This window comes from Dipodomys merriami, unplaced genomic scaffold (genome assembly GCF_024711535.1).
Source record: "Dipodomys merriami isolate MVZ:Mamm:240054 unplaced genomic scaffold, mDipMer1.0.p SCAF_55, whole genome shotgun sequence".
NCBI classification, from domain to species: Eukaryota; Metazoa; Chordata; class Mammalia; order Rodentia; family Heteromyidae; genus Dipodomys; species Dipodomys merriami.
This window is the reverse complement of record NW_027206124.1, coordinates 8,985,802-9,001,862: the sequence shown is the minus strand read 5'-3', so window position 1 is coordinate 9,001,862 and position 16,061 is coordinate 8,985,802. Positions and strand designations below refer to the sequence as shown.

The 16,061-nt window shown below is 61.2% G+C and overlaps 1 protein-coding gene across 3 annotated transcripts in view; it reads right to left on the bottom strand.

Annotated features, from left to right (window-relative positions):
* The window catches only part of Celsr1 (cadherin EGF LAG seven-pass G-type receptor 1), a 118,035-nt gene that overhangs the window by 23,261 nt on the left and 78,713 nt on the right, over nucleotides 1-16,061 (bottom strand). For all 3 annotated transcript variants that reach the window (XR_011367506.1, XM_069999819.1, XM_069999820.1), the window contains exons 9-20: nucleotides 15,770-15,936; nucleotides 10,378-10,563; nucleotides 10,030-10,143; nucleotides 9,179-9,353; nucleotides 8,715-8,856; nucleotides 8,332-8,452; nucleotides 6,270-6,453; nucleotides 5,927-6,028; nucleotides 4,999-5,093; nucleotides 4,356-4,565; nucleotides 2,494-2,677; nucleotides 1,119-1,262 (exon numbers count right to left, since the gene is read on the bottom strand). Coding sequence is in view for 2 of the 3 variants with exons in the window: in XM_069999819.1 (XP_069855920.1) it covers nucleotides 1,119-1,262; nucleotides 2,494-2,677; nucleotides 4,356-4,565; nucleotides 4,999-5,093; nucleotides 5,927-6,028; nucleotides 6,270-6,453; nucleotides 8,332-8,452; nucleotides 8,715-8,856; nucleotides 9,179-9,353; nucleotides 10,030-10,143; nucleotides 10,378-10,563; nucleotides 15,770-15,936 (1,824 nt within the window). In the remaining variant the exon portion in view is untranslated. The remainder of the gene's footprint in view (nucleotides 1-1,118; nucleotides 1,263-2,493; nucleotides 2,678-4,355; nucleotides 4,566-4,998; nucleotides 5,094-5,926; nucleotides 6,029-6,269; nucleotides 6,454-8,331; nucleotides 8,453-8,714; nucleotides 8,857-9,178; nucleotides 9,354-10,029; nucleotides 10,144-10,377; nucleotides 10,564-15,769; nucleotides 15,937-16,061) is intronic.

The following is a 16,061-nucleotide window of genomic DNA, read 5'->3' as shown; positions in this document are numbered from 1 at the left end:
GCATTTATCCATGCACAAGAGGAACACCCACACATGAGCATATATAGTCTTTTTCTAAGATGCACACACATGGGAACACACCCATAAACACCCCACCAAGTCATTTCTATGGGTTGCTATGAACAAATGTGTACACAGACTTCACTGAGGAAAATGCGCAGGGCGGAAACGGGCCTTCCGGAAGACCTGGGCACCACGCCGGCTCTGGCTCTGCCTCTGGCGGTCTGGTGAGCAGGCCATGAACACCCACCCACCACAGCTCGCTCTGCTCAGCGCAGTCTGGACAGCTCTGCACGCCACCTCTGGGGAGGGCTGCGGGTGTGGGGGGAGGGCTGCGGGGGGGCTTGGGGGGCTGCAGGCGGAGGGAGGGCTGCGGGCGGGGGGGGAAGGAGGGCTGTGGGGGGAGGGCTGTGGGTGGGGGGAGGAGGACTGTGGGGGGGAGGGCTGTGGGGGAGGGCTGCGGGGGGGCTTGGGGGGCTGCGGGCGGAGGGAGGGCTGCGGACGGGGGGGAAGGAGGGCTGCGGGGGGGAGGGCTGTGGGGGGGAGGAGGACTGTGGGGGGGAGGGCTGCGGGGGGAGGGCTGTGGGCAGGGGGGAGAGGGCTGTGGGGGGTGGGCTGCAGGTGGGGGGAGGGCTGTGGGGGGCGGGCTGCAGGCGGGGGAAGGGCTGTAGGGGGAGGGCTGCAGGGGGAGGGCTGCAGGTATGGGGGAGGGCTGCGGGTGTGGGGGGCGGGCTGCAGGTGGGGGGAAGGGCTGTAGGGGGGAGGGCTGCGGGTATGGGGGGAGGGCTGCGGGGGGGCTTGGGGGGCTGCGGGCGGAGGGAGGGCTGCGGGCGGGGGAGGAAGGAGGGCTGCGGGAGGGGGGAGGAGGGCTGTGGGGGGGAGGGCTGCGGGGGGAGGGCTGTGGGCAGGGGGGAGAGGGCTGTGGGGGGCGGGCTGCAGGCGGGGGGAAGGGCTGTAGGGGGAGGGCTGCGGGGGGAGGGCTGCGGGTGTGGGGGGCGGGCTGCAGGCAGGGGGAGGGCTGTGGGGGGAGGGCTGCGGGGGGAGGGCTGCGGGTGTGGGGGGCGGGCTGTGTGTGGGGGGGGGAGGGCTGCGGGTGTGGGGGTTGGAGGTGGCTTCACCTTTTCTCTCGGGTGGCTTGAAGATGTCTGCTGGGAAGGACACGAAGGACTCCAAGCCTCTCGGGAGCTCGTCGTGAATGGCCTCGAACCGCGGCACGCGGGCACCCGTGAAGTTGAACTTGTCAAAGACATCGACTGCAAGAACTGGGGGAGAGTGGTTCAGTCACGCGCGACGTGGAGCTCCCAAAGTCACTCGATGTCTGCCACGCTGACGCGCTGACACTGAGCAGCCAGCTCTTCTCAGGACTGGAATCTGAACTCAGATCCTTGACTGGCTAGGCCGTGGCTCTTCCATTTGAGCCAAGTCTCCACCCCTTTTTGCCCTGGCTTTTTAGGGCCTCGCTTCTTGGCTGGCCAGCAAACACAAGGACTCTGTGGGTTGGCATCATGGATGCCAGGGGCCTAGCCCTGCCAGGAGGAAGGCCCTGCTGTGGAGTGGGGCCCTGCCAGGAGGAAGGCCCCTGCTGTGGAGTGGGGCCCGGGGCCCTGCCAGGAGGAAGGCCCTGCTGTGGAGTGGGGCCCAGGGAGGAGGAAGGCCCTGCTGTGGAGTGGGCCCCGGGGCCCAGGGAGGAGGAAGGCCCTGCTGTGGAGTGGGCCCCGGGGCCCTGCCAGGAGGAAGGCCCTGCTGTGGAGTGGGCCCTGCCAGGAGGAAGGCCCTGCTGTGGAGTGGGGCCCAGGGAGGAGGAAGGCCCTGCTGTGGAGTGGGCCCCGGGGCCCTGCCAGGAGGAAGGCCCTGCTGTGGAGTGGGGCCTGCCAGGAGGAAGGCCACGGCTGTGGAGTGGGCCCCGGGGCCCTGCCAGGAGGAAGGCCCCTGCTGTGGAGTGGGGTCCAGGGAGGAGGAAGGCCCCTGCTGTGGAGTGGGCCCCGGGGCCCAGGGAGGAGGAAGGCCCTGCTGTGGAGTGGGCCCCGGGGCCCTGCCAGGAGGAAGGCCCTGCTGTGGAGTGGGGCCCAGGGAGGAGGAAGGCCCTGCTGTGGAGTGGGCCCCGGGGCCCAGGGGCTTCTCCGGCTTTGGTGGGAGGTCTAGGATGGGTGCAGCTGCGCTTGAATTTCTCTGCCTACAGGGAACAGCCGTGCCGACGCCCCAGCCCCCCCCGCCCCCCGCCCCTCGCACGTGAGCACGCGCTGTGCTGTGCTGCCCCTGCTGTCTGCTTCTGCTGACCACCCCGTCCTTGGCCTCTGGCCTCTAACGCTCCCTGTGCAGGGAGCCTGGGGGCCAACGTGAGCCGCCAGCCTCCCCAAGAACCCCCACACCTGGGGGTCACAGACGAGGAGCGGGGCACAGAGCCTGTGCCTCCCCTTCCTTGGTGGCGGAGTGAAGGCCACAGCCCCACCTGCCTCGCGGGGGGGGGGGGCGGCTCCCGCCGGCGGCCCTTACTCATGTTGGCGGTGACGATGACGAAGGGCCTGAGGTAGGTGCGCCTCACGTTGCGCGCCACGTTGCTGAAGTAGGCCTCGAAGCGCTGCAGCAGCTGCGCGGCCCCTCCCTGGCTCCGCTGGATCTGCTCCCACGACGCCCTGGTGGCCGGCGCCAGCAGGGCGCTGCCCGCCTGGACCACATCCTGGCCAGACAGACAGACAGACAGCACTCAGCCTCAGGTGGAGGCCTGGTCACGCGGCAGAAGCAAGCCGGCTTCTAGGAAGCGGTCGGCTGGCCAGGACCAGGCTGGGCCCGGGTCGGGAGGAGAGACGGCCGGGGACGTCATCTCCGAGGCCACGGCAGCCAGGAGGCGCCTGCGGGGTTTCCCTGCACCCCCGAGACGTGCCGCAAGGCCCAGGAGGCACGGGAATGGGAACCGCGGCGGATCGGCCACGCCGGGGAGCGCAGGGGCTGCCGGTGACCCGCAGGGATGCGTGGTGTGGCGCGTGCCAGGGATGCGTGGTGTGGCGCGTGCCGGTGCGCGGCAGGGAGCCAGCACGCGGCCAGGGTCGGGGGCACAACCCAAGGTGGAAAGCCATGTGGAAACTTGTTCTGGAAGATCCCCAGGTGGAGAAGCAACGCCAGCATCATGCTCTCGGGCCGGGAGGCGATCCGAGCAAGACCAGCCGAGGCCTGGGGCTCTGCATAGCGGGGCGCAGGGGCACCCCATGGGCTGAGGCAGGGCCTGGAGGGGGCCCCGAGGCCCGGGGCTCTGCATAGCGGGGCGCAGGGGCACCCCGTGGGCTGAGGCAGGGCCTGGAGGGGGCCCCGAGGCGGCTCTGTGCATAGCTGGGGCACAGGGGCATCCCATGGGCTGAGGCAGGGCCTGGAGGGGGCCCCGAGGCGGCTCTGTGCATAGCTGGGGCGCAGGGGCACCCCGTGGGCTGAGGCAGGGCTTGGAGGGGACCCCGAGGCGGCTCTGTGATGCACACAGCCGTTTCTACACGCCCGGCCCACCGCGTATCCCTCGCCAGCCCCTCCATGGGACGCGGCTGGGGGCCCACGGCTTCCTTGGTGCAGGATAGGCGGGGCTTGCGGGAGTGGGAGGGGCCAGCAAAGTGAGCACGTGGGGGACCGTGGTGTCCCCAGCACAGGAGGACACGGTCAGCGATGCTATGTGACAGCCCATGCCCACGCTCAGTGGGTGTGGGTGCATGAACTCCGGGCCCTCCGCTTACAAGCTCTGCCTCGGTTTCCTTACCTGCCAGGTGAATGGGTAGGAGGCACTGGAAGGGATGGGGGGATACGGGGCTGTCACACGAACCACCCTGAAAGCTGGCGCAGGACACCAGCGGCTCAGGCCTGTCATCCCAGCTACGCAGGAGGCTGAGGTCTGAGGATCATAGTTCCAACCCAGGGAGCAAAGTCTGTGAGACTCACCTCCAGGGAACCACCAGAAAACTGGAAGTGGAGCTCAAAGGGATAGAAGGCTAACTTTGAGCAAAAGAGCTTGGGGACAGAGCCCAGGCGCTGAGTTCAAGCCCTACAACTGACACACACACACAAAGCCAGTAGTAGAGTTGTGGCTCAAGTGGTAGAGTGCCAGCCTAGAGCAAAAGAGCAGGAGTGTGAGGCCCTGAGTTCAAGCTCCAGTAGAAGCACAGAAAAAAAGACAAAGGGCACTATGAGCAGTGGTCCCTGGCTGTTAGATGCTCCAGGCCGTGGCTGCCCTTGTCAAAGCATGTCTAACGGCTGCTGGGTCTAGGCCTCTGAGGCAGGGACACCAAACGTGACGGACTTTCACGTGGACACCAACTCCCGCCCTCAGACGCCGTGGCTCCACACGGCACGCGCCCAGCTGCGCACAGGCCTCCTCCTACCTGGTGGAAGTTGACGTCGCGCGTGGCCGCCAGCTCGAAGCCCTGCTGCTGGCTCTCGTGCTGCAGGACGCGGGCCAGCAGCTGGTAGGCCGTGTGCACGTCATTGCCGAAGAGCACGCCGCCCCGGCGCGTGGCGTTCCGCAGGGCCTTCGCCAGCCTCAGGGACCTGTCGCCATCCATCTGCGTCTCGTTGCGGCTCAGCTTGTCGTTCTGGAAGGAGGGAGACGCCGGATGCTGCTGCTGCTGCTGCTGCCGCCCCAGGCCTTCCCGCGAGAAAGGCGCTACTGTCTGGTGGAATTATCCTAGAAAATTATTCTAGGGAAAGAAAAATCCTAGTGCCCAGAAATGGCCGTGGGCTGCTGTCCACGGCAGGAAAAAGGGGATCTCACGTGAAAAAGACACCAGGTGACTAAGTCTAGCAGATGAAACTCCCCAATCCTCAGGCTAATACAGGCGGATGTGGGAACTCTATCTACAGAACCAAGAGACGCCAACAGATACACTTGTGTGTGTCCAGCTCGGAGGCCCGCCAGAATCAGGGAGCCTGGCCTGGCCCCGGCCTCTGACCAGTAGCACTGGCACCCTGGCGGTCCCCTGACTGCATGCCTGTGCCAACCTCCTAGGTTGGTGGCCTCTGACCTACCATGACCTTGAGGTCCAGGAAGGAGCCTGTGGTACAGTTGAAGAGCTCTGGGGGCAGCCAGCCCTTCTCCCCGCTGCAGTGCCGAATGGCGTTTCCTAGAGAACCAGAACACACGTGCAGAAACAGAAATGTGCCACAGCTGGAAAGGACTTATACCCCAGCACCGAGCAGACCACAGGACCCTGGGGGGCCGGGCTGCACAGACCCACCACCGCAGGACGGAAGGCCCGGCTGCAGACCCACAGCGTGAGGCTGGCATGTGCGCCCTCCTTCCACCCTGGGGCCCGGCTGCAGACCCACAGCGTGAGGCTGGCATGTGCGCCCTCCTTCCACCCTGGGACCACCTCCAAAGGTACTGTGATGTTTGCAACCGGATGCCTAGCAAATACAAGCAAACGCCTGGGCGCACTGGGAGGAGGGAGGCCAGCCACGTGCCCAGCCCACTACGGCTGGTCTGCACTCCCAGTGCCCCTTCCTGCGTGGTACCATTGCGGTTGCATCTCACAGCCCAGTGCAGGGTGGTGAGGGGACTCGTCCAAGGCCCCGGCAGAGTGGCGGGACCCACGGACAGAGACAGAGCTCACCACCCACGTGCCACAGCAGCTGGTCTTTTGTTTTCTTTTTATGTCGTCATGAGGCTTGAACTCAGGGCCGAGGTGCTGTCCCTGAGCTCTTCTGCCCAAGGCTAGAGCTCTAGCACTTTGAGCAGTAGCTCTACTTCCAGTTTTCTGGTGGTTAATTGGAGATAAGAATCTCACGGACTTTCCTGCCAGGCTGGCTTTGAACTAACTGTGATCCTCAGATCTCAGCCTCCTGAGTAGCTAGGATTTTAGGTGGGAGATACCAGCGCCCAGCCTACAGATCGCTTTTCCAGGCCTGTGACGGTCCACTGTTCTTCCCTGAGGGCATCCTGGACCGTGGGACTTACCCACAGATCCTTTCGGGCATGGCACTGCGGCCGGTTGCCCAAACTTGGTCTGTGGCCACCAGATGCCAGCCTCGAATGCTCTGGGACACCCGCTGTAGATCACTGGGGGACAGAGGAAAAGACACGACTCAGCTCAGCACCCTGTGTTCACCAACAGGAGCCCCTCCCCCTGACCGTGCCCCTGGCAGCTTCCTGTGCCCACTGGCATCAGAACTGGCTTCACCCACGGCCTCAAGGGCCAGGCTCTAGAAGGCCGAGGAGAACCTAGAGCGTGCGGTTGCCAGCATGCAGGCGCGGGCACACAGCCTGCCGCAGCGTGGCGGGAGGGGTGGGGGTGGAGCACCTTCGCAGCCCAGCGCGGTGACCTCGGCGAAGGGGCTGTCGCAGCGGTTGCACTGGCGGCCGATGACGCCCGGCTTGCAGGCACACTGTCCCGTGTCCATGTCGCAGGCCCGGCTGCGGGAGCCGTGCGGGAAGCAGTCGCACGGCAGGCAGGCGTCCTGGGCAGGGGGCTTGTAGTAATTCTCCTGCAAGAGCCAAAGCGCGTGGGATGCTGCACACAGGGACCATGGAGCAGCCCCGCGGGGCCCAGGCCGCACAGGAGCCCATGCATGGCTACTGTGACCTTCAGGCCAGCACTAGGACTCATGTTGTGGCAGCCTAAGGTGAGGCAGGTGTCCCACAGGTCAGCCCAAGGTCAAGGGAGTCGGCTTCTTATGATGTGGCCTGAAGACGTGGCATGTGACACGTGGCTGGCTGCTCTGCACTGCACACGCGTGAGCACATGCACATACTTGTGAGGACTGGGAATGGACAGGTGAAGCCAGTGCTTCTGCCTCGTCACTGACGTGTGTGTGTGTGTGTGTGTGTGTGTGTGTGTGTGTGTGTGTGTGTGTGTGTGTGTGTGTGTGTGTGTGTGTGTGTGTGTGTGTGTGTGTGTGTGTGTGTTGGTACCGGGGCTTGAATTCAGGGCTCTGGCCGTTTGCTGTTCCCGAGCTCACTCAAGGCTAGTGCTCTACCACTTGAGCCACAGCTCCACTTATGGCTCTTTGGTGGCTTGAAGACAACAGTCTCAAGGACTTTCCTGACCAGGTTGGCTTTGAACTGCGATCGTCAGGTCTGAGCTTCCTGAGTAGCTGGGATTACAGGTGTGAGTCACTGGTACACAGCCTTCATCTTTAGTTTCTATGGTGCTGGGATGGAATGCAGGGCCGTGTGCACATTAAGAGTCGGAGCCACATCTTCAGCTCTTAACATTTAAAATCTTCATCCTTACTGAAGGCCAGCTTGGAAAAAAGCAGGACCATGGCCAACTATGCAGACCTTAACTGGTGTTGGACGTGGGACATCCTTCACAGAAATCTCCAGATCTCTTGTGACCCACTAGGTGTGGGGGCAGAGAACAAACCTGTGAGGATTTAACTGGCAACAATCCCAGTTCTCACGCGGGGGGGGGGGGGGGTGAGTATGTGAGGCAGCCAGGCCGTGTGCACAGACACAGAAGAGCGCGCGACACCCACAGACACGCATGCAAGGCTGTGTGTGTGACAGCAAGGGAGAGCAGGTATCTACAAAGGTAGGCAGGGTGTGTGTACAGTGGGCGAGTGTGAACATATGTGCATGCACTCTCAGGGATGTGTGTGTAGGATTCTGTGTATGTGCACATGCATTGCATAGGATTGCACGTGTTTCATGTGGCAGTGTATACACGAGTTTTGTGTGGGATTGTGTGTACACCTGTGTTTCATGTAGGATTGGGCATGCATGGGTGTTTTATGTAGTACTATGTATACATATGTGTTTTGTGTAAGATTGTACCATACATATTTCATGTAGGATTGTGGGCACACATTTTGTGTGGGATTGTATGTGCACAAGTTTTGCATAGGACTGTATATATATGTGTGTGAGTGTTCCATGTAGACTAGTGCACACACGTGTTTCATATAGGATTGCACACATGTGTGCAATGTGTTTTTGTATAATTGTACATATGTGTTTCATGTAGAATTGCGCACACGTTTTGTGTAGGATTTTGTGCATACATGTGTTTGTGGATAATTGTACTTACACGTGTGTTTCGCATAGGACTGTATGCACACGTTTCTGGCAGGATTGTGTGCACATGTTTTTGCACAGGACTTTTATGTGTGACTGTACCATGTAGGATTGTGTGTGCACATATGTTTCCTATAGGATTTTGTGTGCAAGTGTGTTTGTGTAGGGCTGCATATGTGTGTCTGTTCCATGTAGGATTGTGTGCACACATGTTTCATGTAGAATTCTGTTTTGTGTATGATTGCACACGCGTGTGCTTCACGTGGGACTGCGTGCACACACGCGTGTTGTGCAGCGCCGTCCCTGGGCTCGGGACGGAGCAGGGCTGGCCGTGCCGGGCGCCGCACCTTGCACTGGCACTGGCCGTTGGTCTTGTTGCAGTCGGGATCGAAGCCCTGGCTGACAGCACAGTGGCAGGGGCCGCAGATGGGGTTCCCCCACCAGCCTTTGGGGCACGGAAGGTCCACTCTGGTGGGAAATAAGATGGCATTGGAGGTCTACAGAAGAAAGGGTAGAGCCTGCCAGGGCCTGAGCAGGCTGGCATCCCATCACCCCCAACCATCCCTCTCCCTCTCCCCCTCCCTCTCCCCCTCTCCCTCCCAGCACCTCCCTCCTGCTCCCCCACCCCACACCTGGTGTGTGCCTCTCAGGGTCAAAGCCACCCAGAGGGGAGCGAGGCGGACGGGGAGGAGAGGCTCTGGGGTCGGGAGGCGGCGCACGGGGCCCTTACTTGTTCTCGCAGTACGGCCCGTAGTGGCCCGGTCCACACTCGCACGCATAGCCCCGCGGGGAGCCCGGGGGGCGCACGCAGGCCGCCGCGTGCTTGCAGGGGTTCAGGTGACAGGCGTCCACACACTTCTGTCCAAAGTACCCTACGGGGACAGGGCCGCTGTCACCTCTGCGTGGCAGCGGTGACAGGCAGAGGGCGTGGCAGGGAGGAGCCCAGCCGCAGGAAGCCAGGCGCTGGGCGGGCGGGACTTGGAAATGGAAGACGGCCTGTCCAGGCTTCCAGGGAGGCTGTGAGCTGGGGTGGAAGGGGGGGTCCCCAGCCACCCAGGAAGCAAATGGAGGGTGAGTCCCCAGACCCCCAACTTCAGGGGTGACTTGTGCCTGGCGAGGAAGGCGTGGCGCCCACGGTCCCCAGCACTGGCTCTCGCCACCCGGCGGGGGAGGGGCACTCGGGAGCGGGCCCACCTTTGTCGCACACGCACGAGTAGCCGTCCCAGGTGTCCTGGCAGCGGCTGTGCGGGGGGCAGGGGCCCGAGGCGCATGGATTCTCCACGCTGCAGCCGTCCCGCACCCGGACCTTCAGCGCGTCATTCATGTTCAGCGTGGCAATGTTGGTGGACGTCTCCCCCATCCTCACCCCCTGCATTAGAGTGGGCAGCTGCAGTCAGTCCTGGGACATGAGGGTGGAGGAACCCCACAGGAGCCCCAAATCCTCCCCCATCCTCCACGAGACACTTCTTAAGCCGAGCGCCTGGGGCTCCCCGGGGAGGCCGACGCTGGGTCATCTGAGAGGACCAGGAGCAAAGGCAGGACTGAGTCACTGCACCAACCGTTCCTGCCGGCCAGAGCTGGTGCCTCACGCCCGTCAGCCCAGCTACTCATCGGGAGGCTGCGGTGTGAGAATCGCAATTTGAAACCAGCCCAGGCACGAGAGTCCATGAGACTCTTACCGCCAACAAACCAGCAGAAAGCCAGAAGTGGGACCCAGCTCAAGTGGTAGAGCACCAATTTTGATTTAGAAAAAGAAAAACCAAGTGAGAGCACAAGTCTCTGAGTTCAACAAACAGACAGACAGACAGACAGACAGACAGACAGACAGACAGACAGACAAACAGCTCCTGTGGCAGCCACTTCAGCCGGGCTGGAACACACTGAGCCGGGGGGGGGGGGGGGGACACACACAATGTGGGAGCTGGGAGGGGTCTAAGGAGGAACAGGAGGCCCTAAAGCTGGGGCTCAGCTTGCCTGGTTGGCAGCCTGATCCGGGGCACTGGAGGCCCGGGCGGCCCGCGAGGCGGTCCTGGCCCCTGCCGTACCTGCATGCAGCCTCGAAAGCCGCGGCGCACGGAGACCTGGTCCTCAGACACGCCCCCGACCGCCACGCTGTGCATCTTCAGCCCTGGGAGCTGGTTCCCAATCTGCACCGTGTTCTGAGCAGAGAGAGGAGCGGCGTGCTGACGGTGACACCAGGTCACCGCTCCCCGGACGGAGGTCCCGGGCCTCCACCCTCAGCCTGGCTGTGTGCAGAGGGCCAGGTGACGGACCAAGGGACCGTGGGGGCACGGGCAACCCTCAAGCCCTGTAATGGGCACGCCGGGCAGGTGTGAGCGAGGGCAGGGAGTGGACAGGCGGGCGGAGGGAGGCAGGAAGGCGGGCCTGCTCACCTGGTCCATCCCGTAGTCCAAGGTCACGACCGCCAGGTACTTGATGTCCTTGCCCTCCTTGGCGCTCCGCAGCTCTACCAGGAGGTGGTGCCATGCCCCGTCGGTCACCCGGAACCGGGACAGCTGCAAGGACGCCACATCGGAGGAGCCGTAGGACACCTCAAACCGGATGTAGTGGTTCAGGATCTGCGGGGCAGAGAGAGGCCCCCTGACGCTCCGACCGTCAGAGCACTGCGGTGTCCCCGACTGTGGGCTTGTTTTGGGGGTGCTAGGGACTCGACGCAAGGCCCCACGCTTGATGGATATGCACACCACCACGTGGGCGCCCCGGCCCTTGGTGCTCTCCCCTTTTTTGCCCAGACTGGCCTGTTCAGATGGGGTCTTGTTAACTGTTTGCCCCGGAGGGTCTCAAATGACAATCTGATCTGAAGAGCCTGGATTACAGGTGTGGACCACTGTACTCAGCTAAAGCCAGGCAACGTTTCAATCCATCCAGAGCCAATCTCTCACGTCTAATGACATGTTTGAAAAACAGCCGAGCTCAGCGCTGCAAGCGGCTGAGATGGGAAGTCCTGTAGCGATGCAGCCAGGGTGAAGTTTAGGCAGAAAACACAAGTTCCTCCAGAAACACAAGGTAAACGAGACAGAAAGCCTTGGGTGCAGGGTGCAGGGGAACTCCAGGTTCAGCAGAATGTCAGCCACAGCCAGGGACAGCAGGACCCGCAGAGCAGGCAGCTGGACCGCCACACTGGGCACCACTCTGCAGGTGCTGCGGGTGCTGACAAGCCTGGGACGTGGGGGGCAGGGCGTCCAGCCAGGCTCCCCGGTCCCTGCACTGCAGGCTGTAAGACCCAGGGCTCTGCACTTTTGTCGGTCATGGGGTTTGAACTCACAGCCTGGGTGCTGTCCCTGAGCTCTTCCACTCAAGGCTAGCACTCTGCACAGCTCCACTGCTGGTTTCCTGATGGTTATTGGAGCCTGCCCGGGCTGGCTTTGAACCACAACCCTCCAATCTCAGCCTCCTGAACAGCTAGGGGGTAAACATGCAGAGCAGATCTTGCTGCAACGTGCCCGGCGTGGACTCCTCGGTCTGAAGGTGCTAGTACGCTCTGTAAAGACGGTGCCCAGGGGCAGCCATGGCCGATAACGACACCTCTGCCCCGGCTTCCGATTCTCTCCAGGTTTTCAATACAAACTCAATAATGATCATATTGATGATGATGATGATAATAATACATAACCGCGCACATGAGAAGATAAGACAGCGTGCCTGAAAGCCAAGAGGAGTGAAGAGCACAAACAGACCCCTCGGGTCTCCAGTCTGTGCCGTTTACAGAACTGACACATGTAAACCTCGCAACGGCTCAGCCTGAGAGCAGCTCAGCACACGCTCACGCTCACGCAGAACACACACAAACCCACAGACACCCACTAGCCGTGCGGTGTGGAAAAATCTCCACATATTGCAAAGCAAAGCTCAGATTGTACGGCCCAAACCCCACTGGACTTGCTGTAAGAAACACCAAGATACTTTTCTAGAAAATGCCGCAATCGTGCTAACTCAGAAATAACCGACAGATCTCAGACAAGTCCAGGATGGGCATCAGAAAAGGCTGTTTGTTGCTATTGTCTTGCTGCTTTTTGTGCTATCCTGGGGCTTGAACTCAGGACCTGGGCACTGTCCCTGAGCTTTTACACTCAAGGCTAGGACTCTTACCACTTGAGCCACAGCTCCAATTCTGGATTTTGGTGGTAACTACAGATAGGAGTCTCCTGGATGTTTTTGCCCAGGCTGGCTTAGAACCACAGTCCTCAGATCTCAGCCTCCTGAGTAGCTAGGATTATAGGCAAGAGCCAGTGGAGCTTGGTAGAAAAGCTATTTGCTCTTAGATCAAAGAGAACTGGACTATAACTTGTTTTCAAGTTTCTCTAGAATAACTTTTTTTTTCCTTTTTGGTAGTGCTCGAGTTTGAATGCAGACGCTTGTACTTGCTGAGCCATTCCCCAACCTAATCTTTTGCTGATTCCTTTTGAAACATCTCCCTTCCTGCCCAGACACGTGCCCGCACTGCCCTCCGCTGCGTTGGTCTCCCGTGCGTGTTGGGGATCACAGGCATGCCCTGCGAAACGGGAGTCCTGCAGGCTTTCCTGTGCGGGCTGGCTGGAAACTGCGACCTCCGGATCACAGCACTCGCCAGTGTGCCCAGCTACGGATGGCCTGAACCACATGCCTCCCGGTGGAAGCCTCTCATGGAGCTGGGATTACAGGCGTGAGCTGCCGAGCCCAGCTTTGCCTTTTAATGTTCATTTCCACCTCCTCCTCTGTCCTTGCTAATAATCAGGCCAGTGGTAGGAAGGCTACCATGTCTAGACAGAAGCAGTGGCTATGATAAGCCACAGGGGCTACCAACCACCTCGTCCCGTCACACATTCAAGACGGGCGTCAACGACCCCAGGATTGCCCCATCCAACAGCGATCTGAGATCAGATCCTTGTTCTGCCTGCGTGGGTTCAGATGGGCCCCCGGGAAGCTCCTCAGGCCTAGACAATGCATCTCTAGAAAGGACCAGAACGTTCCTGTAACACCCACAACCTGCCTATGGGAACTGTCCTGGGGAAGCGCCTGCTGCCCCTGGGCCGCGCTTCCTGCCTCCCAGCCCGGCTCAGGGAAGGCGGGCTGGCCCCTGGCAGAGCCCGGGCCTTGTGGACCACGCTGTCCGCGGAAGAGGCGTGGAGACCGGGCTGCCAGCCTGCGGGGAGCTGCCGGTCATCGGCCAAAGCCAAGAGGGTGCGGCGGGTCCTCCCCACGGAGACGCTGCTCACGTGCCAGCCCTGCACTCCCAGCAAGTCTGTGAACTCACACCGGAGAGGAACACGAGAGCCCCTGATGCAGGCGGTACCCCGAGACCCAGGGGGTGCCCCGGATGCTCTGTGGGCCTCAGGCTGCGTGAGAGCCATGCTGGGCCGGGACCGGCTGTGGAGAGATGCAGAGGGTCTGTCCTCTGGTCTGGGCTCTCCTCAGCCTCCACTCGCCCACCGCTCAGGGTCCTCGCACACTAACCTCTGACGGGCCGGGCCGGCCCTGGGCCCTCAGAGCCACGTGTGAGCGGGCATTTCCGTGCACCCTGTGCGGAGCGGGAGCGAGTGTGGGTGCCCCCCGGGGTCTGTCCCTGACATCTCCAGCCTCTGCCCCGGCCTCCAAAGCGAGAACCCGGAGCTGCGGGCCCGCAAAAGCTGGTCCAAGAGGGACTTCCCGATCCCAGGCTGTCATCCTGGGACAGGGGGCGCCCATGTCCAGGGGAGACCTGTAGCGTGGCAAGAGACTGTTCAAAGACAGCAACTGTGCAGGAAGGAGGGGAGGAGGAGGGAAGGAAAGAGGGAAGGAAGAGGGGAAGGAACGGAGGGGAGGGGAGGAAAAGAAGGAGGGAAGGAAGGAAGGGAGGGAAACGAGGGGAGGGATGGAGGAAGGAGCCTCTGCTTGTTCTAAGGTGGAGACAATAAATGCACTGTGGGAAGGAAGTGTAAACACCCAGCTCCCTTCACATGCTCTCACACATGCACACACACACACAGACACACACGGACACATGGACAAACATACATATGCATGCACAGACTGGTGTACAGATACACACATCCACACACAGATACACACGCGTATGCACAACGATGTCTTCATCTACACACATACACACATCCGCACAGGCACGTGCTCAGACATATACACACCTATGCACAATGTACAGACACACCACGCATATGCATACATACACACATACACATGGGCATGCTCCGCAGACACCCACACAGCGACAGACACATGGAGGCATGCTTGCACATACATATACATGCTTGGAAAAAGCCTAGAAGGAAGACACATCCAGTGAAGAATTCCTTCAAGCAAGATGGATGGGCTTGCTCAGGCCAACTTTCCTAGGAGCCTATGACTCCCAAGGCTGCTGCACCAGGAAAGAACAGGTCTACAGGCTCCCATGAACCTCCAGGAGGGGGAACTGTGGGGCGCTTGGGGAGCCTGGTGCTGATCAGTGAGTGATGTGGATGGCAGCCGACACAGGAACATCTGTGCCGCGGGACACAGGGAGGTGGGACCGTAGGCCTGGGGCTGGGGGGGACAGTCATGATGGACAGCTGTCAAAGCAGTGGTTCCCACAAGAGAAAGCAACTGGCTGGGCACAGGCCGGGAATCCCAGCTACTCGGGAGACTGAGGCCTGAGGATCATGGTTTGAAGCCAGAAGTGGGGCTGTGGCTCGATTGATGGAGCACTAGCCTTGAGCAAAAGAGCTAGGGACAGCACCCAAGCCCTGAGTTCAAGCCCTAAACATACGAGCGCGCGCGCGCGCGCACGCACACACACACACACACACACACACACACACACACACACACACACACACACACACACACACACACACACAGAAAAAGCAATCTGCCATAGGTTCTCAATGAAGAACCTCTGGCTCTTAGAAGATCTAAGAAGAAACTATTTGTGATGTTAAATAAATAAAATAATAATAATAAAAAAAGCAAGGGAGGAAGTGGCGCTGTGGCTCAAGCAGTAGAGCGCTCGCCTTGAGCTGAAGAGTGGCAGGGACAGCGCCCAGGCCCAGAGTTCAAGCCCCACAACTGACAAAAATAAGAAACTGTTCATTTGGCTTTGTTTTAAAACTGCTACGGCAGCCCAGGCGGTGCTGGACCCTGAGGGCCTCCTGCCTCAGCTTCCCAAGTCCTGGGATTACAGGAGTCCCTCACCGTGCCCGGCAAGGAACTGTTATCTAGCGTTTCAACAAAACAAACAGTAAAGACCGCACGCAAATGAACAAATGCTCAGAAAACACATATGGGAGGCATGCAACAGGTCCCTGGAACCTTCTGGCTAGGCCACCTCCCAGACACAGTGACAATGGTGACAGAGCTGTCGGCGCTGGCTTGCCCAGAGGCCCGCTACTCCACCCCCCACCGCCCCCCCAGCCCCCAGCAGGAACTCTGTTGCCATCAGCTCTGAAATTCCTAAAATCTAGCCAGAAAACAGGCCTGACCCCCGCAGCCTGGGGGGGGGGGAAAGGGGGGAGCTCCCGTCTAAGATCACCTGGCACGTGACCCCAGGTCTGCCTGCCCAGGACCACGAGTCCTGTCCTGGCTGTAAGGAAGGGAAGAAAGCCCTGGAAAGGAAACCGCGGTGGGAAGCCAGGCCCCTCTCCTCCGCTGAATGGCTCGATTGTGCTCCTGCCCCGGCCGTGGCTCACATTTCCCTTCCAGCTGCGCTGGGGCGGGCGCAGGAGGCGCAGGAGTGGCGGGTGTGCCCCTGCGAGGCGCCCTGGGAAACCCCGCACCCGGCCCCCTCTCTCCCACCTGCCCTGCGGCCCCACTCACCTGGAGATGGAGCCCCGAGGACACGCCCGCCGTGGCTTCTAGCAGCACGCCATCCTCCTTCTGGGTCCGGAACATGAGCCCCAGGTACCAGGGCACAGAGATGGTGATGTCCAGGTCGCTCCAGGACACCAGGCTCTCCCCGCTGAAGTGCTGGGCATGGGGCATGGCTGTGGACACAGACCACATTGCACAGGTGGAGGGAGGGCGCCAGGCCCTGGGGTGGGCGGTGGCTTCACCCCAGTCCTGGGCCCTTCTCATCTTAACACTAAGGCCCACGCGCTCTGTGACAAAT